General features: G+C 42.8%; 1 protein-coding gene across 1 annotated transcript; it reads left to right on the forward strand.

The window, feature by feature from the left end:
* Positions 1 to 182: 182 nt before the first annotated feature.
* On the forward strand, positions 183 to 17,852 carry nuak1b (NUAK family, SNF1-like kinase, 1b). Its single transcript, XM_026364930.1, has 7 exons — positions 183 to 1,369; positions 5,612 to 5,732; positions 9,495 to 9,646; positions 10,485 to 10,550; positions 10,677 to 10,796; positions 12,468 to 12,600; positions 13,417 to 17,852. Exons 1-7 carry the CDS (start codon positions 1,085 to 1,087, stop codon positions 14,502 to 14,504), a joined length of 1,965 nt encoding a protein of 654 aa, XP_026220715.1. The 5' UTR covers positions 183 to 1,084; the 3' UTR covers positions 14,505 to 17,852.
* Positions 17,853 to 24,059: the final 6,207 nt, after the last annotated feature.

The following is a 24,059-nucleotide window of genomic DNA, read 5'->3' on the forward strand; positions in this document are numbered from 1 at the left end:
GTGGGGGGCGGGGGGCATCCTGCACACCAGGACTCTCGGCTACGCCCCTGATCAGAGGCAGTCATATCAGAGATGTGAGAGGGGAAGACAGCACAAAGAGAGAGCGCAAGAAAAAAGACAGGGAAGGAGGAGGAGGTCTGCGTAAACTCCGCCTCCGGTCTCAGATCCTCTCGCATTCCTTATTCACAGCCCCTCACGTTGAGGTTTGAGAGAGAAAGGGGAGAAACAAGAAGAGCACACGAGGAAGAAGGAGAAGGGGAGCAGCAGAGCGACCATGGCAATATCCACAACGTCTCAGCCCGAGACAGTGTCCGATCCCAGCGCACCTCTAGCACGGTCGAGCACGGCACGGAGCACGCAGTCGCGCAATAGACAGAGTCCAGATGAATGAGGAGCTACACCTGGGCCGTGGACAAAATGAGGGTCATCTTCATCCAAAACGCCGGTTTCGTCGCAGCTTTCTCGCCTTTTAGATGTGGCTCGGTGATGTTGGCAGCGTTTAGGACGACAGATAATGTGAACGAACCAGAGTTAACCCCAGACAGACCGTGCCAGGCATTTGAGGAGTGAGGATCATTTCGGCTTTTCTGTTTCGTTTTATTCAGATAGAGTTTGCACGTTCATTGTAGCCAGTGTATCCTATTTAAATGTACAAATGTGTTCAGCTTCAGGCATGTAGCCTGCTGTCCAGACTGAATGCATATCCTATTACAATATTGGCACTAAAGATAATTGTTATCCAGTTATGTAGGACTATGTATCAGATTAATATAGACTGATAATGTCATTTTAGACTTCTTGTCATTAATCCGCTAGTAGATTGATTATATAGCTATAATAACATGAATAGGTAGGAGGACACGTCTCTGTCCACTTTGATCAAACACAGTTGATCAACTAAGACAATCTGGAAATGTTAGTTTCCACGTTATAATATGAGAAGTAGGCTACTCTTTATTCCTTGTAATTTATTAATTTATTATTACTATTATTAGGCCTATAAGTATTATATTATCAATTTGTTTTAAGTAGGTAGTTTGAATATTTAACAGTGGGAAGGTTGTCTGAAAACCTCCCTAGTGAGATGGAAACCGCTTATTTATCGCCCCACCGGGGGGCAACGCGTCCCGAGGCCCGGAAAAGCCTAACCTCGGCGGGCAACCTCTCCCCTTCGCCTCCATCTCCACCCCTACCTGCCGGCCACTCATCCGAAGAGACCCCGGCAAGCAGTGATGGACGGAGAAACTCGGGCGTGAAGAAGCACCATCACAAGCACAACCTGAAACACCGCTACGAGCTGCTGGAGACGCTGGGAAGAGGCACCTATGGCAAAGTGAAGAAGGCCATCGAGCGGCACTCCGGCAGAGAGGTGAGACCCTTCAGACAGGTTGGAGACGCGAGTAGTGTTTGACATCATGATGCGATCGGTTGGTTCCTGATACTTTTCTAACGCCCTCCAGTTGTCACTGCCAAAAACGAGCGCTTTGTTGCACTCAGAGGCGTGTGCACATCCATCCTCCGCTGGGAATTCCCCCCAAGCTCAAAAACACCCATGAGGGTTGGGAGTTGTGGTTGCACACGCCTCGTCCTATGCAGGGCCTCACGACCGGATGCTAGAGTGCAAATCCGGCTACTGACAGACAGACGGGATTTCAGTGACCCCCGTGATCATCATGAAAACCAGCCAACAGCCCCCCAGAGATATTAACAAGGCCCACTCACACTCTCCAGCGTTGTAGACATTTTGTTTGTCTTTTACTGTGTGGGTGTGAGTGAGTTTTGCATGGGTCAGCCTACTTTCATTTTCTTTATAATAAAAAAAAAAAAGAGTTACTGGATAACTTTGTAAACCCACCATCTGCTGTTATGTCCTCACAGACCTGCACAGCTCTCCTGATATTTCCATGTGTGGCAGCATTTGCCCCTGTGCCCGGTTCTGGAAGGACATGAGGAATTCTTTCCATGTGCTGAGAGTGCCAGGGGGAAACTTAGTATAGGTCAACAATGTCCCCCAAGGATAGGGGAACCATAAACCCTCCAACTGGGCATACTCTCTCTTGTCCAGTCCCACTTGGCACTTTGTCCATTGTTCAGTATGTTTTTCTATTCGTTATTGCCATGGTAGCAACTCCAATGTGAACTATTTTACTTTCACTTGCACTGCAGAATTACCCAATACACATGCTGGAAAGGTCAAAGTACTTTATCTTGACATGAGTGAGACTTAGTGAGATACTGTTTCCCTAAGATAACTCTGTTTGGCTCAAATTGTTAACTACAGATGATGTATTAAAAACTTTTTTGAATATAATTGGACCCACTGTGTGCCCAAAAATAGACTCACAAAAAGTGGTACTTTGTAGGTCATCACTCAATACACTAATTTCTTATACTCTTCTACCATTCAGACTCAAAATAGCAGGTCAGTAAAGTACAGGACTCCCTTTGCATCACTGTTTCGTGTGGGTGTTTGTATATCTTAGGGAACTCCTTGGAGAAGCAGCACGTCGACACATGGAGTGCCAGCAGAGCATGATTGTGGGCCACCTCACAGGCCACGTGTGTCTCAAACTGCGTTGCTAGAGTTGTCTTGACCTCTTGACATAGAGTAAGTCCCTTGTGTCCACATGGGAGATACAGCAGACTGTTATGTTGTCATCATGACTGCCTGTATGTGTTCCTGGTTCATTTCACAAACCAAATGAGGAGCGAGATAGCGGGAGACGGAGTGAGAAAGTTTTGTGTCTGACTGTGTATGCACATGTTTGTAATGAACTGAGGCTTCCTGAGGAAGATTGATGAGATACGGGCATATTCAACGTGTCAGCGAAAGTGGAGCTGCCATATGTTGTACTGCTACAAGAAGTGCAGTTGATAATTTGGGGATGCAATGCCCGAGCTCGTATGTTTGTGTATGCCTCTAAAAGATGGGTTTGAATACTCTTGAGGGAGATAAAAGGAAACTGTGTATGTGTCAATGTCTCATATGTCGTCTAGATGATAGTCGTGAAAAGCCTGTGGTGACAGACAGGCCTAAAATGGGCAGTGACACATGCAATGCTATCGATAGCAGGAAATGAGTTTGGGGGGAAGAAGATATACTGTGTAGGGGATCCATCAGAGATAGGAGGGGAGGCAGTCAGCACAGAGACACGGGAAAGCCCACCACCATAACAAGAGAGGGACAGCCTCAGTTAAAGGGGTTAGAGAGTCATATTAATATGAGCTTAAAGCACCAGATTACATCATTGCCCAACAATGGATTCACTGGGGAGGTACGCGAAAGGGGAAAACACTGACATTCCTTAGTTATATGTGGTGATGTTGATGAAGTATTATGATTCCCGGCTGTGTTTGAGAATATAGTTCTCTGGAAAACTGACAGGTTTCTCCCTCCCTCCCACTCACACACTTTCTCTCTCTCTCTGTCTTTCTCCCCCTAACTCTGACTCAGACACATAGTCAACACAACAGATGATCATGATATTTAGAAAACGCAGGGATGAGTGAGCTTGTGATGAATACTTCATCTATTTTAAAGACCTGAGAAAGTGCAGGAAGATGTCAGGCTCCAGTGAAGCAAAACATGGGCCTTCACTTCAAACAAGCCCCGTTACGAACAAGGAGAGAGGCCCAGATGAGGTCGGCCCCATACCTGGCACGGACCAGCCTGCGCAGCAGTGCAGTCCCTGTTTACTGTGAGTGACAGTAATAGGGATCCACTTAAGGACAAGCATAGCTGTGTCAGCCAGCCTGGCCAGCTGGCAAGTGGCTGATCTAGTCTTGTTTAATGATCCACATCGGGGTCAGGGCAGGGGAACATGAGGAGATACACAGAAGATACCTGGCTTTGTCTCAAGCCCACTGTGGGAGAGCTGGCTCAGTCAGTGAGTTTGCATACAATGTGGAGTTAAGATTGTGGATGTTAAGATTAATTTCTGCTCTGTTAGGAGGAAAAAACATTTTTTTTGTCGGGAGCAGTCAGACAGAGACATTTAACTCGTGTTTGCGTGCAGCTTTTGCAGGTCATTAATCAATTGTTGCCAAAATTAATGACTTCCTGACTTAATTCCTACAATAAATCCTGGATGACTCACTGTTAAACACTGAAGTCCAAATGTTAGTCACGTTTTGTGGATCAGTGATAAAATGTAGATGATTCTGATGAGGTAAAGGAAAACATCAGTGTTAAGACACAAACAACTTTTACCAATTATGAACACAGCAAGTGGACCCCCTGGACCCTGGCCTGTTTTTATGGTATCATTTCTTTAAATTCAGTGTAATCAAGCATGCTCTGGAAGAGAACTGTTCCGGTTTGGGGTTATTTTTATTGATGTACACGGTAATTAGCTTGGCACTCGCTACTGCCTGTGGTTTCTGCTGCATGGAATAAAGCTGGGCTCCTCCAAATACTGCTGCTTAGTTGGAGAGGACAAAAGTTTAAACTAACAGAATCCGGAGCAAACAGACTCTATACAGGCCTGATCAAAGCAATCCCAGGATTCAATCCAGAATGTTTAGGCTACAATTATAGTGACATGTGCTAGACTGTGTACTCTCGATTGGTTTATTTGGAGAAGTCCACTAACCTCTTATTTAAGGAGTGCATAGGCTAGAGATCTGAATGCATCCAGTTGCGGTTGCCTCTTACCCTGGTGGCATTGCCATGACAGTTAAAAATTGTCAAATCAAGTGTACTTGTTGAATGTCCTCTAGCAGACCCATTGGCAAGGGAAGTAGACTGGATCACTTCCTCAGGCCCTGCTCATTCTCCTGATTCCACCACAAAACTCCCAGCGAGCCAGATTTTCAGGCTATTTCAAAAGTAGGCCATTAGCTGGTCTTAATCAGAATGACTAAAAATAAGAACGCCGGTAGCGAGTCTTCTCAAGGACCTTTTGACACAAGAGGAAACGCAGCAGTGGAGGAGCACTCTAACCTGTAGACGTCTCTACCTTTCTGCAGAAAGGAAGAACACCATACTCACCTACAACGATACACATAGTTCTCATTAGATCAGCGGATAGCAGTGTTGTTTGACCATTAAGTCAGTCCGCCTTTTTGGTGTGGATCAAAATATCTCAAAACATTCAGTGGCAAAGGAAACCTCAATGTTTAACCATGTGAATCCGCCTTATAATCTCTTTGTTAAAGAAGGGTTTGGGCCTCACCCAAAACAGTGACTAAACCTGGTTAAATGCAGACCCGTGCCCTAAAATAATCATCTAGCTGTCATGTTACCAAGGCTTGGACTCCTGAGAGGGGAGATAAATGAGGTTGATGAAGTACTTAAAGTTTATAAGAAAAAGAGATGGAGCAGTAGGCTATATACTAAGGTGATTCACATGTTTTTACTGACACAGAAAGGTGTCACATGGATTGCAGTATGAACTGTGCAAGAGGCCTGGACATTTATTGTACACTGTTAAGATTATTTATTTACCAATTTTCTTCTTTTCAACAAATATTTGTGCAATCATTTTAAGTAAGATAAAGAAAAACTGTTAGACATGATCCACCTAACCTGCTGTCTCTAGTGCTTGAAAATCTACATTTTGTGTTGCTGTAGGTAACATGCTCTGATCACGTTGTCTTCTTTTGTTTCCAGGTGGCTATCAAGTCTATTCGGAAGGAGAAGATCAAGGATGAGCAAGACATGGTTCACATACGGCGAGAGATTGAGATCATGTCATCCCTCCGCCACCCACACATCATCTCTATATACGAAGGTGAGGGTCTGCTGCATTTCTGTCATGCACGCACACGACAAATCCTATAGATTAATTTGACTTGAAGACACAAACAAAAACACACATGTCCAACTTTCACCGCTCCCTCATCTTATTCAGCACTTGTGGCCAAGCTGCAGGATTGCCATGTTATGACATGCAGATGTCATAATAAGACCTGGAGTGAAGCTCTGGGATGTTATTCATCTTCTCTGGTCTGTCTGGCTGCCTGGGCCAGCAGAAGTCTGGATCTCCAAATGTGTGTGTGTGTTTGCACGTGTGTTGAAACTTTGTGTGTATTAGAGGGGTGGTATTCTAAGGGATTGCCTTTCCCACATCTGAGAGGTCTCATCCCTTGTCTTTTCTGGTCTTGATCTCAGGGCCAGACATCTGCTGATACTTAAGAGGCAACTGCAGCTGGGAACCAGACCATATTTCAGTATGTGTATGTGTCTGCACATAAGTGTGTCGGCATAGGTTCTTGTCTATTTGTGTGTGTGTATAGGCAGAGACACTGGATTGACCTCAGTCACCCAGGCCTGCACCCCGTCTGACACCAGTCCACTGCTATGCAGGGGGAGAAATGGTCTTAAGCCTTCCCTAGAGCAATGTCAACATCTATCTACCCCAGGAAGCAACTCTCTAAATTTCAAAGTCTTCAAGGAAACACACATATTTACTTCCTCCTTTTTTGATATGAGCCCTTTTGAATCACCTTAACCTTAGTAGAAGAAAGATTAGAATTAACAGTGGATGTAAAGACTGAACAATTCCTATTGAATTATTTCAATGTATTGCTGGTAATAAATTGTCTCATATGATGAAGCCCAAAAGCCCATGTTCAAGCAATTAAAGTCACAAGTGTGTTCGAGATGGAACGATATGATTTGTGACTTGTGACTATGCTTATGTGTTAACCAGAAAACAGCTTCAGTGCCTTTTCATGACAGTTGACCTGGTACAATGGCAACTAATGTGCCACTGCCCAAAATTCAAAGTCCCCAGGTTGTTATCAGCAATGTGTGTATGCAACAAACATCGCTGTTTGTCATGGGAACGTGCTAGTAGTCAGCTGAAGGACTGAAGTGCAGCCAGGTTTATGTGTTTTCTAGGAGAATGATTAAAAGAGCACCTAGTTTTATGAACTCAGAGGAGCCTGTCTTGTGTTTCTATGCGCAGCCTATTCCACCAACAAACTCAACCGGAATCACTGCTCTTGCTCTATGACTCTTCGATTCTTCTTAAACCCAACATTTACTGTTGTGGCCTGGCCTCCACCCAGCCTTGCTTTAGAGATATATAGGAGGCCCCCTGATTTGTGTATCCGGCAACACCCTCTTCAACAGCCCCTGCTAACTGCCTTGTGTGAAGCAAAGCTGAACCAGATGTGCGTGTGACGATTGATTTTTACCACTCCCTCGCATTCTGCATCCATCAGCATGCTGTACGGGGCATTTAAAAGCGGATTTTGCTCTTCGCTCCTCAGGCATAACTATTTACCGTAGTCCTCCCCTTTTAAAACAAATAGTCAACCCTGAAGAATGCTGTAAATGCACTAATTGATACATGCAAATAAAATTGTACTTAGAACCAAGCCCGGTTAGCTATTGCCCCTGCCTTCTTCATGCTAAGCTAATTGGCTGCTGGTTGTAGCTTTGCATTTTCCAAACAAATTTATGAGTGGTGTCACTCTTCTCTTTATGTCTCAGCATGAAAACAAACTGTTTTTCCCAAACTTTAAAATTAGGAGTGAAAAGGGAAATGGGGAAGACATGTAAAGTCAGAGCAGACGATAAACCATTCACCCTGCTGTGAATGAACAGCCACAATTGTTATTGTGGTCATTATACTGCATTCTCTAAGGGTGACATATGCCTAGATAGTAATTTAATGTCATCTTCTGTAATTATAGTTAAGTCCAGTAAATAAGACTAATCCAGGAAAAAGAAACTATTACCTCAACATTAAAATACCTAACACCCAAAAAGTATACGCTTAGAGTTCAATTTATTAGTTTATTGTCTGTAGTGAATAGTATTCCTACTGTCTTGTGTATTACACTTAGTAATAATACTCTGTTTATTTCCCCCAGTGTAAGTTAGCAACAACCTACATCATCACTGTAGGCAATAGGACAATAGGTGCTAATTAGTCAAATGTGAGGGCCTGACCTTTGAACAAAGTCCAATGAGTGACAGCAAGGCCGTAGTGGTGATTGACGTACCCAACAGGTTGTAACAAACCTAAGTTATGTAAGCCAGGTAATTACTTCAACACCAGGAGTCAAAGGTAAATGGGAGTGCAAGCTGAGAATCGGCTCTACATGCACAACCCCACCATGGATCAGTGCGAATGTTACCCCAGGTCACCACTCGGGCCACCAATCAGAGGGCTGGATCGACTCTGCCCTCCTGGGTGCTTGGCTTATATCCCTTCTGTTACTTCCCAAGCAGCCAGACTGTCACAATCAGGGAGCATTAACATCACTCAGCAACTGTGTGTTTTTGTAGAGGATTATATCTTTAAAAGGATCCTTGGAGAGAGGGGTCCTTATGAGGAAAGTAATGTGACAAACAATGAAGTTGCTCTGTCAAGGGTGCAGAAAGCGGAGGGCCTCACCCTTGGTGACCCTCCTGTGTGGGAAAATCAACCCACACAATACGTTGCAACATGGCTGACAGTGTTGTTATCATCTCCTCAGTGTTCCCCCTGTTTTTCTCTCTCTCTCTCTCTCTCCTTCTCCCTCTTCCTAACCATTTTCATTCCCTTCATGCCAAGGCACAGGCAGAGCACTGTTGCCAAGTTGAAATTATACACTAGAAGGCTAAATACTGACACAGAATGATATGTTTGATGAGCTACAGTTGGATAGAAATGTCTTACAGTAATACCACTGTAATAACGTTGCTTTCTCCCATCACCAGATGTGAAACAAGTCACTGTAAATTTTAATCATGCTGTTGTCACTTCTAAAAGGTGGACTGAAACTAAATCATCTGCGGTTGCTGCTAAACCTTATTCTTTATTTGTTAAAGTCAGCATCTGTCTGGTGTAAAAGCATGATTACACTATATATAGTAAACAAAAACAAACATGGTGGAAGAACAGTGGACATGGAAACTATTTATCACCAACACACAGACATATGTTAGAATAAGTGGAGTTTTAATGATAACCTTTAAAAGAAATTAATACAAATTGATCCCAGTTCTTCTTTTTCTCAGCTGTAAGAAGGGGATGTTCCACCTAGTTGCCATAATAAACTGTTGTGCAATAATTTATGTGACAGTTTCCAGTTGGGAAAGTATATGAGTGCTGTGAAATAGGGTGACACAAGTGTGATGTGTCTAGTGTTGTGGACACTCTGTCTGCAAAGCTAACCCTTTGTTTCTTTAATCTGGTTCCTGCTTTCTCTCCCTTGCTCCACTCACCCTGGTCTCTGAAGAGTGGGCCTGATTGAATTAATAACCCCTCCCTGCAATGTTGTGAAGGAGCCAAACACATGAGGTGGGGTTTAAGTGACGTAACCCTGGGAGAGGTGTAGAGATATACTGCATTGTGCTCCTCTAGATTTGGGATTTCTACATTAACATGAAATGGGCTGAACCGGTTCATGCTGAATTTTACAGAACCATGTCCACTTGTGAGTTTTAACATGATAGTATGAACCAGGAGTTACATTATAATCTGTCCCCCCATCTCCCCTAATATAAGTATCTTAGGTATTAATGGACTCCCAATTGTTTTCTTATTATCTCTCAGTGTTTGAGAACAAAGACAAGATCGTGATCGTGATGGAGTACGCCAGCAAGGGTGAGCTGTACGACTACATCAGTGAGCGCCGGCGCCTGAGCGAGCGAGAGACACGACACTTCTTCAGACAGATAGTCTCTGCTGTGCATCACTGCCACAAGGTGAGAAAACCCATACTATACATAGAGGAATCTCTCTTTGTCTCTAACACGCATTCTCAGAGCTTGGTTTCCAGGCTTATTATTACATTAACCATGCATCTCCAAAGTCAGCCATATAGCCAGTTAATCTGCAGGCCCCTACACAGTATGATTGTCTTGGCACGCTGGTGTTAGAGAGTCATCTGTTTCTGAGTGAAGATGAAACACAGGCCAGTTTAATTCAGGCTTACACTCCGATTACAGTGCAACAAACAGGCCCTGGATTAATTCTGGCCTCATCTGTTGATGCACTGATGGATGTCCCAAGATACCCACAAAGCCTTTCCCCAGAGATTTAGCTCCAGTCACACCCATGTCAACCCCTGTTCCACACCTCACTAACTCTGATCACACCCCCAAGGTCCCTAGGTCTGTTTGAATGGGCTCTACTCTTGTTATACTCCTCGCAGATGGAGATACAGATGATGTCATGCCCCTCAGATAGGAGAGTCCCAGACAGCCCTGAATGATGAATCATCACTACCATGCACAACCTCCCACCGGGTGGGGTGGTCATTCATACAGGGTTGGTTATTATAGGCTCATGTTTATGTGACACATGCGAGTCGATTTAAAAAAGAAAATCATAGCAGATGTCAGCATGAATACCTCAGAAGGGACAAGACCAATTAAAGAGTACTAGACCAACAGGCTGCATTGATTTCCCCCGAGAGCCACAAGCAGGCTTTGTCAGAGTAAATCATTGCCTAATACAATGGACTGTTTATTACTTGGATTCAGCTTGCATAAATAATACATTGACTGATACATCAATCTGTTTTTACTCATTGTCTCACAGAATGGAGTGGTGCACAGGGATCTGAAACTGGAAAATGTGCTACTGGATGAAAACTGTAATATTAAGGTACGTTTTCCTCCCGATATATGATGTCTTACCCATCATGTTGCCATATTAACTCAAATTATCTCTGTATAACAGATTAACTTTATATGGCTAGAGCAAAATTCACATTTATTCCTGCTTCCACAGATTGCTGACTTTGGACTGTCGAACCTCTTCCATAAGGACAAGCTGTTGCAAACCTTCTGTGGCAGCCCTCTCTATGCTTCACCAGAGATTGTTAATGGGAGACCGTACCGTGGCCCAGAGGTGAGGACCAGTGAATCCAACTGTGACAAAAAAACCCCAGCTGTTTGTGTGGGAACTTAATTTTCAGGACATGTATCCATGTATCAGTGTTTATTGTACACCTTAGCTGTTCGGTTTGGTGTGAACCTCCATTATCGCATATGTTATGCAGCTTACGTCACCCATTATCTCACTACTCATCATCATTACAAAGGTCAAACACAACATGGTGGTTAGGCTTTATTTTCTGGTTCTTTGATGGGATTAATATCAGTCTCCAGTCAAAGGGGAGTCTCTTTTGCAACTCCACAGTGGGTCTGCTCAGATACTCTCTGCAGCCCTCCCCTGTCCTCCTTTTCCTACAATGTCTGGGTCCTTTGAAGTAAAAAACTGGAGGATAGTTTTTGCTCACTTTCTCTCCAGCGAAATGGGATCAGAATGCACTCCACAGCCTCAAAAATGGCGCTCATGGTCAATGTCAAATAGTTTTGGTGAAAGAGAGTGAAAATGTCTCTCCGAAGCCACTTATCTGGCAATTCCAGAGTCACTCTGAAGGGCGTTGCCTCTGAAATGGCATCAGTTCCATAAAACAAAGCAAGAGCGGGAGAAAAAAAGAGCATTTTTAGCTATTCAAGTTCAACCATTCAATTTAGCGTAATTCACTATAATTTACTTGAGAGTGCTAAAAACTACAGCAGTCCAATTGCAATTGAAATTACAGAACCCTGGTTGGGGTGAGGCCACAAATTACAGCAAACACAGGCAACAAAAATAGAACACAACAATAGTGCGTGCCCTGTCTCGACCAATGGCTACTGGAGAAACGTTCTTGAAGTGGGTCCCGAGCCGTAGAGGAAATACACCAGCTTCTTAACTGGTCTTATCTGATTTCCTCTTCCTAGATTATATCTGAAAGCTTCAGCTATCCCCATCCCAAGCACATTCCTCATCTCATCTCATCCTCCACCTAAATAGAGCTACACATACACACACACTAAGACAGGTCATCTTCTGACCGCTGACTGGCCGCATGTCTCCAACGCATCTTCAGGAGCCAGGATATCACAACTCTGTCATCTCTGCTGGACTCATTACCCCTTTCACTCCCACCACTTTCCCCTTGGCTCTGCACCTCCACATGCCCCAGACACAAAGTCTTATGTAACCGCTTACTTAGAAAGCCACATTGCATTAGGTTGGTGGTCAGAAAATGCTTGCTTCTGCCTGACGGAGTAGGACAGAGAGGAGGGAGGATTTATCTGTGCAAAAAAAAAAAACATTTCCCACCAGAGTACTGGTGTTTGTCATTTTCTTGTGTGCTGGACAAGCACTGCAGTGTCACAAGCTCTTTAACAGAGAAATATTTGTTTGATGGTAGTTTAAAAAAGACATCGGGGTCTATATCAATGCCAAAGTAAACTCTAGTAAACTAGAACGTAACTCGAAGTTCTGCTGTGATGTTGAGCAGAGCTGAGCTCATTTCACAACATTCATTTCAATGCCATGAATCACTAATCAAAACAGGACTAGGAAGACTGAATTTCCATTGCATAATACAGATCTAACACACCTCAACGTTTAGTTTAGTTTAGTTTGTTTGCTGCATACGATATGCACTTCTTATGAGATGCAGTGCATGTTCTGTGTATGATTTAATGCACTAGTTTATGAAGAACTTTTTGTTTTTACCAGGTGGACAGCTGGGCTTTGGGGGTTCTGCTGTATACCCTGGTCTACGGGACCATGCCATTCGACGGGGGAGACCACAGAAACCTCATTCGCCAGATTAGCAACGGCGAGTACAAAGAGCCCACTCAGTCCTCAGGTACTGCGGGAACTTTTGCTTGAGTTTTTGTCACGCTAGGAAAACAAACCTGATTATATTAGAAAAAATGGTACTGGACTGTCATAAACTATATTTACTAAATCCACTGCAGCTGGACCACAGGATCAGTGCAGACCACCACCGTCAGAAACAGAAACCACTGACTTACTCTCTATAAATTGAACACAAATTTGAAAAAAATATTCAAGTCTTGAAGATGCTGGTCCATAAACTAGAGATTGGACTATGGCTCAAAATGCTCTCTACTACAATATGCCTAATTTATTACTTGTTTAACTATTTAGACACTAGAATAATTAAAAACTATGGTGGTTTACACCAAAATAACAGGAAAATGATTGCTAAACTAAAGCCATTTTCACATATAGACAATTGGGGAGAACATTGTGCAGAGGTACTTTCAGACATGTTGTACAAAAGGGCTCACAGGATAAAGTTCAGGTAGACTCGGACTCTAACAATTGCGTTCTCATATGCCGCTCCGGGTAATGCCTAGATATGTTCAGGGTTCCAGTGCATGTCTGAAAGCATCTTCTAAATAGAGAAACATATTTTTACATACAACCTTAATTATTATACTGTTTAACAAACAAAGATTATTAACCAAATTAACCATGGCTCATTCAAACTTTTTAATTTAAATATTTTCAGGAAGTGCTTGCAGTGTCAAACTCAGACTCCATTCTCAATTGGATGCTCTATAATATTTGTTGGTATCAAACAGGCAGAGTTTCTGTGTCAACTGGTGGTAGTATGAGGTAGTTTACAGATTGTTATTGTTCTGCATTTTGCTAGATGCCCGTGGGCTGATCCGGTGGATGCTGATGGTGAACCCTGAGCGGCGGGCCACAGTGGAGGACATAGCCAATCACTGGTGGGTAAACTGGGGCTGGAAGAACAGTGTGTGTGACTGTGAGACTCAACGTGACCATGGAGGCTCACCCATGCTGGCCCGCTTCATCGACTGGCAGAACCGCACTGAGCCACGTGGTTCTGGAGTCAAAGCTGCAGCCATGCCCCAACTTCTGCGCCAGAGGCCCAAAAAATGCAAGAAAGAAAATGTTGAGGCAGGACAAACCAACTGTGGAGCAGAGGACAAACCAGGTCTGAAAAGACCTAAGGGAATCCTGAAGACCAGGGTGACTGGGGAGCAGCAGTCAGTGAGTCTGGATGAAGTGGAGTTGGGCCAGTCAGCGCTGCCTCAACAAGCTGAAGGGGGAGAGGATGCCTCAAGTCCAGATCGAGAGGAAGAGGAGCCAACTCTGGGAGGAGGCTCGCCAGCTAAGATGGTGCCTTCACTGCCCAAGAAAGGCATTTTGAAGAACAACCAACAGCGGGAATCAGGGTACTACTCCTCTCCAGAGCGTAGTGAGTCTTCCGAGCTTTTAGGAGGTACCAGTATGTCTCTGCTAGCCACATCCCCGCCCAAGAGAATAATGGGGAGAAAGGGTATCTTGAAGCGAAATGGCAAGTACTCCACCTACAGCGGGCCTCCCTCCGCAGCAGCTGGAGTTCTCGGTGAGCCTCCTCCCTCAACTGACTCTGGTCTGTCCCGCAGTCAGAGTCGGCCCTCCAGCATAGTTGGGGAGGACAGCTCTGTCCTGTCCCTGTCGCCCAGCTCCCTAAGCGGGGCTGAGTGGCATCCCTCCACCACCCACCTGCGCCCAAATATCAGGGCCTGTGTGTCGGCTGAAAACCTGCTGCAGCTTGCCAACTTCAAGGGCTTCCAAGCAGCCCCGCCACTCCAAGGACCCAAGTTCAGTCGTGGCCCTAAAATGAAAGGCTCTCCTGGGGACAATGGCAGCTTCTCCTTGCTGGGAGACCTGGAGGACATGACTCAGGTGTACCAGCAAGCCCTGGACATCAGCAGCAACCTCACCTAACAGACGAGTGGAAAAGAGAGAAGAAGAGGGAATTAAATATTACTGTGTATGTGTGTGTGTGTGTGTGTGTGTGTCAGTGTGTGCACAGATAGAAATGGGTGGCATTAACGACCAGTGTGTTACTGGGATACACCTTTTGGAAAATTGTTGCTTTTCAAATGGGGATAAATCTTGGTTGAAATTATATATGTATGCATACACATACACACACAGATGTACACACTTAGGTGCACATCTCTGACCAGCGGAAATTGAGTTAGGCTTTTGTGAACAGGAGTGAGAATGAGCTGGCACGATAAAATGCCACCCAGTCTGCTTTCTGGCCCGCCCATAGACTTTGCTGTGTTCAACATGTTTACATATTCAGCAAGAAGGCAAGTTAGAATCACAAACGCAGCAACCAGAATCTGGTTGGTTCTCCCTGTACACCACCCATTTTGAGTTTGAGTTTACAAAAGCACCTTAAAACTCACACAGAGCACATGCTTTTGTGATCTTTGCTTCCTTTAAAAAGAGAAACAAACCAGGGTCTTGTTCCAAAAATAACTGACATTGCTGATTATTTATTAATATTTTTCATTGCTTTTAGTTTTAAATGAAAAACTGGTGGGTGCTGGCTATTACTGGAAGAGTCCAAAGCTCCTTGTCTCCAACTCTTTGTGTGGAACTGACATATATAATTATGTTACTCAGTGATGAGAAACATATACATACTCAGCATATATAACTATGTCTGCACATGTAAAACATGCAGACAATTATAGCTTCATAAAAGCGTATGTCCTATATATGTGTATGATACTAGAGAATATGTAGGAAGTGCCTTTTTTGATTCATAATAAAAATTATGTATGTCATTTCCTTAAAGTGGAGGGAAAAGCCAGGCCAACCTTTCACCAGTTGTGCTTTTTTGATGTTATTTGTGAATGTGGAGAGACCCGGGGCCTTCAGCGCACAACTGACTAACTTAACTTGTTTAGGGTTCAATTTGCGACAGTGAACTCTAACAGTCTCTTGCCTCCTATGCTAATATTTTCACAAGTAGAAGCACACACAGATATGCCAGCATCTACAGGCAACCTCAGAAAGGCCTTCTCTGTGTTCTTTGTCAGTGTTTAAGCCCATGGTTTGGTTTGTCAGCAGTTTAGGTGGCTTGGTTGAACACAGTTTTGCTGGCAGCGCTAGAGGTCTGGAGGGACTCACCTAGTGGACATTTAGTGAAGAGAGATGGTGCAGACACCATCTCACAGTCCTGGAATGTGCCTGGCTCACTTGACTTTGGCTGTTTCACATTTTTCGAGGCTACCTGATAAAATAGGTTGTTTAGTGACAGATTCATTGTGGTGTTTTTTTCTTTTTTTTTTGCCAAAGACATGTAAGGTGTTTCCCATTGTTTGACTAGTTAATATCTTACCCAAAGCTCTGCAAAGAGCTTAGTAAGGTGGTTTGTTTTAGCCTGCTGATGACACAGCAAATTCCTCAGACAATGGCTGGAGACGTGTTGGTGCTAGAGATCTCTATCAGCGCTATCCCGACTCAGCACAGGTGGGATCTGCGGTCTGTGCTCAGCCCTCCAGCTGTGTATACTAGTCCATTATGTCAACCAAGCACAATTAGTCAGCTATTGTTTTCATTTGTTAGTTTGAGAGAGGCAGCATGCGGAGATTTATAGCTAGGGGGAGAAGAAAAGAGTGTGAAAGAGTGATGCATGGAACGGTGCTAAGATTAGATAGGACTTTCCTGTAATACACAGTGGAGGTCACACAGTTTGATTTATTTTTTGAAGGATCTGTAACGTAGACTAGTGAGAGTAAAGAAAGTGAGTAGAAAGAGTAGATGGAAAGTTTTTGTTTTATACCAAAGATGTGATGAAGCTTTGACATAGTGGAAGGACTGAGTCTGGGAGAAAGGAAAACTTAAAGATAAAGACTTTGCTTTGACTTTGGAATTTGGTGATTAAACTCATCCCTACATTGGCTTTACCTTGCATTTTCTTTAGTTTTCCTTTAGAGGTTTTATGTGAGATGCTGGAGGTTGAGGATACATCTTGCCTTTAGGGTCTATGTTGGACATGTGTTTGATGTGGCCTTAGAAAGCATTACACTTTGCAGCAGCAGCAGCAGCAGCAGCAAAAGACAAGGGGGAAAGTGACTGACATCATCCAAAATATCAAATGACGTAGATGGAAAATCATGCAGTAGGTTACTCAGAAAAAGATTACATGTTGAATGTTTTCAGTGGTCTCCTTGTGCGAAAGAAAAGGTCCTGGGTATCGATTCAAATGAAAGACCTTTTGCGTATTATATTGCATTTTATTGCCTTTTGTATTGCATTTTATTGTCAACTGGATTCACAGTGAGAAAATTATACTATGTTAGTATTTTGTTTTATTATTCTTCTGTTTTTGATTTTCCAAAATATAAGAAACTTTATATTGCTTTATGCTATGGCAGAAAAATACTTCCTTCTTCGAAGGTATTAGTATTAAAACGTTAAACAGCCAAATATGATCTGAAATTGGTTTAATGTCATTTTTCTTCTGTTTTTGTACTCCTGTGGGTTAGAAAAGCCCCAACAAGGCTAAATAAAGATATTTGCTAATATACAATATCTGTAGCTGACCCTGACAAAATTGAACTGTCACCTACCAAAGCAGGAGATGTCCAAAAAGTAAAAGTGCTGGAAAAGAATCAGGGGAAAATGGAAATAAAGCAATGGAAAGAATCTGATGATGAAACTTTAACTCTGCCAAACTGGAAATAACTGGTGCATATCTGTTAGTTAGCAGAAAGTCTAATCATAGGAAAACTTGACTGGATATTGTTATGACACTAATAATAAATTAGTATTATTATGTTATTTAAGTATTATTTTTGTTATGGCTTAGTATGATGGTTGGCTATTGCCACAGTTTTGGTTTTATTTTTTTTGTCTGTTGGTGATCCTGGACTGCCATAGGTGGATTAAGTTGCTTGCCTTTGGTATTTTATTTTTATTTTTTTATTTTTATTTTTATTTTTTTTTTTTGATAATGACAATTATTATCAATGTGTTTTTATACTTGTATTTATTGGTGATCAAGCCATTTAATTTGGTGTCAAAGTACTCCACGTCCATGCTTCGGCCTGCTTTGGATACTGCACACACAAAAATGAATCATTCAAAATAGAGTGGGATCATCTCATGGTGGAGGAGCCAGTGGTCAAGCGTGTATTCTAAGATTAACCAATTAAGAACAGTTCTGCCAATCCTGTAAAATGTCTTATTTCATCCATTCAGGTGTATTTCTACTCAACAAAATGCCTCTGTTGTACTGTATGAACTCAAATAAATGGATCTTGAAAGTTACATGTTGTCTTTATGCTTTCTGTTTGTTGTCCACAAGCTGCTCTATCAGTGAAACAGTCCGGTCAAATGAAACTGTATTTCAGCATTCATACATGAGTCTCAGGGGCACCATTAATGAGGTAAATGACATTCACAGGAAAAATATTCCAACATTGTCATCTCTAACACCACCTAGCTACTTTCCTGTTATCTGTTCCCAGAGGTCAACCGTTACTTCCAAACGTCCCAGGGGTTAGACTAAAGATAGCACTACAAATCTTTTATTCAGTAAGGACACATGTGAAATAAAATATTATTGGAGAGATGTCCTCATTTCCTTTCCTTTTTAAAAATGTGCGACCCAAAAACCTAGATGGAATCACAAAGGAGATCAGCTCTGGTGATCCAGATTGCAAACTGTCCTATTTTCACTCTCACCTTTAACATTTATTCAGGTTAAATAATAAATGGGGACAGAATTTTGGGGTTGCAATATCACTTTAAAACGAAACTGGTCATTTTGACTAAATTTGAAATGATTTGTTAGAACCCCATGGCCTGTTTACAACAACTGGTCTATTTGAAGCTGAGATACCATAACAATAGGCGAGTTTAGTACATTAAAATGAGCATGTTTCCTATCCAATGTTTCCTATTAATAAGTTTAAACTTAATGGATGTTAAAGTGGTCCTCCACCTAAAATCTACTTTTAAGCATTACAAGTAATTCTATGTGGGCTCGAAAGGTGGCTGTAAAATACTATTGTCCTTTGCAGCTTCACAGCGGTTCTGTTTAAATTGACGTTGGTTACAATGACTTCCTATACTAACCCGTTTTTACAGTGGAAACAGAAATCAAAACATCCACAGAAAGATTTCGAATCACTTCTGCAGAAATATCCACTTATACACCGTCCGTTGTTATGCTTGTTATGATCCAAATGTTCATATTTCTTTCAAAATGTGGTTAACTGCACAACTTTTATTTCATTCCTCACATACAGTACAAGTCTGTCAAGCTCATCAGTGGTCACTCACATTGGTTTGTACATTTTGGAGTGCCCACCTCAATGTTGCTGTCTTAAGGTTGTTGATTTGTCCATTAAATAATTTTTTTAGATATGTGTCAATAAAGTAGAGAAGAAATGCATGAACTATGTGCACCATGTCTGATTCAGGAAATCAGGCCAGTCAATGACTGATCCAGGATTTAGCAATGAAAGAGCCCGTGGCAGCTTCTATAATGTGCACAACTTCTGAGTTTGACACAGCCATGTGTCTGACGACTGAGATGTACCTGAGGACAAGTGCATCTAGCCATACCTAGACAAACTTCAAATGATTTATGATGCATTCATTTTGCACTGCCAGATCTACACTGTTGGCTCACAGCGTATATTAGTTTTAGTTGATTCATGTTAACATAGTTACAGTGACAGAAAGTAAAGCAACGTACTGTACTGAAGGATTCATTATAAACACATAATTTCTCAGTAAAACGCAGTCCCAAGCTATATCTGCAGCATGACAACTTTCTTGCACTTCAAAGGTGTTCCTCTTCCCATTCTTCTCCTTAGACTTCTACAATATGAGACCTGCACTCTTTGAGCTTGACATTCCTTTAATAGAGACAAATGGCAACTCTGGTACTGTGACATTGGAAATTTGGGTCCTTATTTCATGTTGAAATCTGCTCACTATTGGAAAATAAGAGTCTAAAAGTGTCTAAACACTCAAAAGAAAAGGACCTCTGTTCTCACTTGGATGTCCTTTGAATGTAGTGTTTCTGGGAAATAAGCTCTGAATGGTCGATTGACAGACAGTTGCAATCAAGGAAACTGCGCCACTGACCAATCCCTACCAAGAGTATCCTGCCAATTACATAACACTGCACCTTAATGAGATGACACATGCCAAAACCAACCTGTAAGTAGTGGCTCTTGACTAAAGCGGGAAATAGAGTGAAACATAAAATAAATAATCAGAGCAGTTATGTGACAAAAGTGTTGATATTGCATCTTCGTTGCATAGTATTGTGTTGTTGGACCCGGCACACCTGCTGGTAATTATTTCAAAAAAGTAGACAGTCTGTTTTGTTCTCTGGAAAGAGCAATTTTTGTATCATTAGAAAACTGACAGAATCAAACAAACAGCAGCAGACAACATGGAGCAGAGAACACAGTTCATGTCTGGCTCAGGGAAGAAACAAGAAAGACTGTTTTTAGGACTTACTCAGTTGATTGTCAAGGGAGAACATTGCTGCTGCTGGGTTAATTTGATCCACATTTTGCAGGGGGGCGGGGGGTGGGGGGTGGCTGGAAGTGCTGCAGTCTTTCGGGGCCCTGGTACTGATGAGTCGGACAGCACCCGCAGCTCGTGTTGGCCAGACACAAGCAGCAGCAGAGGAGAACATCAAATACGTCTACAGATTTAGATTTCCTCAGTCACACATTGAAACTCTTATCCCAAGACTAAGATTGGTCTTTATAAGCTTGTCTGAGCTACAAAAGCAGCATTTAAACCTTCTATTTATAAATCCCTTCTGCATCAGTATTCATTTTTGTCACACTGACAGTGAACTATAGAAAATTGCATCAATCATCATCTAAAGAGATTATTTCTTGTGGGAAGTTTCCTGAAAAAGAGCAAGATTGTTATCCTTGGAACAACCACAGGTCTCTTTTTGTCCTAATGCAAATTCCAGTCAAAGGATATGTACAGTAATACTACAAGTCAAGGACAAACATGAGCAATTACTGTATGCAACAATGTAAATTCTCAGATGCAAAAGTCAATGCAGATGGTGTAATAGAGAAAAAAATGAAAAATTCTTTTGAGACTTCAATGGCTGCACTCGTGACACTGATATGATCTGAGTTTCAAAGGGATTTTTTATGTCTTCAGAACAATTTCTGGTTCACTTTTTGACCCTTAAATAAAGTCCAGCTGCTAGACTCTCTGAACTATTCCCTCCTTTACGCTGTTCCCTCCATCTGCAGAAGGTGAGCATGTTTGCCCCTGGAGGTGGAGTGTGGGGGTTTATTGGTGGAGACAGCATACCCAACTGCACATTCAAAATGCCAAAACCAAAGACCCTTCCCCCAAAACCATTGAGTACTTTAGCATGACCCCAACTCTCTGCCTTACAGATATGGAAGTCTGCATAATCTTTGAGGATATAACTTTACTTTTAGTTTGAAAAACAGACTTGAAAAGAGGCCTCTCCCTTCGCAGCCCCCTTGAGCTGCATTGGAAAAAAGCTGTCACACTCAGAAGGATTTGGGAGAATTTGCATGTGCTTCAAGTCAGTACATAACTCCTTTTGTCTCTAGAAGAAACAGCTTTGTAGGAAGCAATAGGGGGATATTCTGCAAATTGAGCAAAAAGGAGGCTTTGGCGAGGTCAGTGCTGCCTTGGCGTGTCTGGCTGCTGTTGCAGGCAGGATGTTCCACAGTGAAGGTTTAGGGTGGCTGTTGTAAACTGAGCTGCCCGTTCATTGCAGGAAAAATAAACACAGGGCTGAGCCTGAAGAAAGTCCTGAGTACAGTGGAGCGTGTGTTCCCTCTGTTAGCTGACACATTGCTTTAGAATTAACATGGGGCCAAGTGAATGGGGCCACTTTTCATGCTTTTGTACATTCACATATACAGAAATGCATGAGCACGTTCACAGGTGCACATTTTTATAAGTTCTCTTTCATTCTTTCTAACTCTCTCGGAAAGCACTCACACAGGTTCCTAACTCATATCCCTGCAGGACTCCTTTTCCTCTGCGCCGCTGTGATAACATTGTGACTGGATATGGAATGGAATAAACCACACTCCTTTCCTGCTCAGCTTCCACTCCTCTATCATTCATCCTCCATCCAGTGGCCCCCTCCACACACCCAGCTCTCCATCCCTCTCCTGTCCAGATGACTATTTTTAGCGGCAGCGCTGCTATTCTGGAATTTGTTGCTGACTGGCTGCTGCTGGGTGTCTGGGCGGCGATCTCTTCTGGAATGTCTGGCCCTCTCTCAAACCACTCCAAAGTCCCAGCGCAGGGCGGACGGCTCAGCGCTCTGATTACAACTTTTAGCTGGAGCTGGAGCTCATTCCTCCAGCAGAAACACAAAGGTGGAGCAAGAAGAGAAAAAGTTTCTCTTCCCTATACCTACACTACAAAGGTACTTTCAAGTATGACAGACCTTTGTATCCATTCATCTGCGCATGTAGTGTGTGTGCTTACCTATGCACCTTTACAAATAGATGAGAAGCTCAATACCATTCTCATATTGTTCCAGTAAATAAAAGGTTAGTGCTAGCAGCCACTTAGTTTAGCACGTACACTGGAAATGAGTCATTCTCATTCATTTACTGGCTCCTCTAAAGATCTCTAATTAACATATCATATTATTTTTGGACCTGTTATCATGCAATAGGTAGTTACTCCAAAAAGACTTAAAGTCAGGAAATAATTCTGTCATTTGTCCTTTTTAACAAAACAAGTAACTTGGTAAATTTTCCTACCTTTGGACTGAGGTTTGCTACTTATCCCAGTTTCCAGTCTTTGTTTTCCATATTTTGCAGACATGGGAATTGTTATCCTTCTCCACCAGAACTAGACAGAAAGCAAATAAGTGTGTTTTTTAAGATTCAAACTATTCCACTAAGGTATGGGTAGGGGATGGGACTAGGCATGTCATGGTTATGGTTAAACTTTGGTTAAGACTCCAGGAAATTAATGTCAGTGAAAGCAATACTGCTTGCTTACATGTTTTGGTGTGTTTTTCTGTGTGTGTGCTTGTGTGTGTGGTCCATGAAAAGAAAATAAGCAGCACTAATGGGAAGTTTTTCCTGTCTTGGATCAGGCTTTAGGGGTTTCAAAGCAAAATTGTTTGCAGTGGAGGGAACTCCATCCAAGCCCACCTGTTGCTCATGATTGCCGAGATCCGCATGAGCTGGGCCTTGTCGAGAGACATACTACAGAATGCCATTCAGTAACATCAATAGATCAGGCAGGCCCGTTCATTCCACAAAATGAACCAAGCAGACATGATGCACTACAACGCAACAAGTATTTTACAAGCATGCCTAAAGTGCTAAGTGATGAAGTTGGCAGTGCTGCTCACGTTTCTTCTATCTATCACACAAACATTCAGAAAAAGACAGAGCTATATTTAGGACAATACAACTGGTTGTTATTCTAGTAAATCACTGTTGTGTAGATGATTTCCCGCAGGCCCACAATCTGAATCCGCAGGGTGTATTTTACATACGTCTCCATCATATTTAATGATATCAGCCATTCCCTTCCAAATGGATAAGAGAGCTCATCCTGTGTGAGGGAGATTTCCTCCAGGCCAAGTGATTACGGCACGAAAAGGAGGGTGTAAAAATAACACAACGGTGCACAGTCGAGTCTTTCAAAGCACGTTTTCATGCACCTTTTGCTTTCTCAGGAGCCAAGCAGAGGAAATGCTTCTGTGCCATGTAGCCCTTTCACTGCAAATCAGTGAACTCAGCATCCTGTTGATCCACGAGCTACTGATAAGATTTCCCATCACAAAACATCTTGTTCTTGTTAACAGTAGGATGTACACAAGCAAGTATAAAAAGTGAACATTCAGCAGTGTGAGCGTGGATGCAGCTAATTGGCCTTGGCTCCCAAAAAGGGGTTGTGGGTTTAGCGCCAGTATGGTGGAGCTGATTCTAGGCCATGGAGAGGGAAGAATGGAGACTGGGAGGAAGCCCATCAGACACTGTGGCCAAGTCATCAAACCAACTGACCAGTCAGGTAATTAAACAGCCTTCAGCACTCGGAATGAGAGCTGTGTCTCTCCGGAGTGTGAAAGGCTGAGACGAAAGCTGGGAAGCGAAGTTGCTCTTGGCTAAAACTCAGAGATGCGCGGCCTGGTTGCTCCGGAATCAGATCCCATGGCCGCAGGGTTTTAGCACTGCTGGTTTTAGCGCATCCTTCAATTTGGTTTCTGTTTCAGAGATTTTTTTTTCTTTTACCACCCCCCCACCCCAATTCACTCATAGCTTTAAGTACAAATACAGCAGAAAGGACTGGATGGATGGATGTTTCCCCAGCTGGCTTACATTCCTCTGGTTTCCACTTGTGTCTGCTTCTCCTTTTTTATGGGTCAGTGTTTCTGTGATTAAAGTTTCTTTCCTTTTCCCCCCTCCCCTTGCTTTTCCTCTCTCTTTCCATTCATTGCTATTTTCCTCTCTTCCTTTTTTGCCT

This window comes from Anabas testudineus, chromosome 6 (genome assembly GCF_900324465.2).
Source record: "Anabas testudineus chromosome 6, fAnaTes1.2, whole genome shotgun sequence".
Lineage (NCBI taxonomy): Eukaryota > Metazoa > Chordata > Actinopteri > Anabantiformes > Anabantidae > Anabas > Anabas testudineus.

Excerpts from the sequence above, each read along its gene's own strand:
- nuak1b (XM_026364930.1), top strand. The coding sequence starts at position 1,085 with ATGGAAACCGCTTATTTATCGCCCCACCGGGGGGCAACGCGTCCCGAG. Across the intron at positions 9,647-10,484 it reads CTGTGCATCACTGCCACAAG|AATGGAGTGGTGCACAGGGA; the intron begins GTGAGAAAACCC and ends ATTGTCTCACAG. Across the intron at positions 10,551-10,676 it reads ATGAAAACTGTAATATTAAG|ATTGCTGACTTTGGACTGTC; the intron begins GTACGTTTTCCT and ends CTGCTTCCACAG.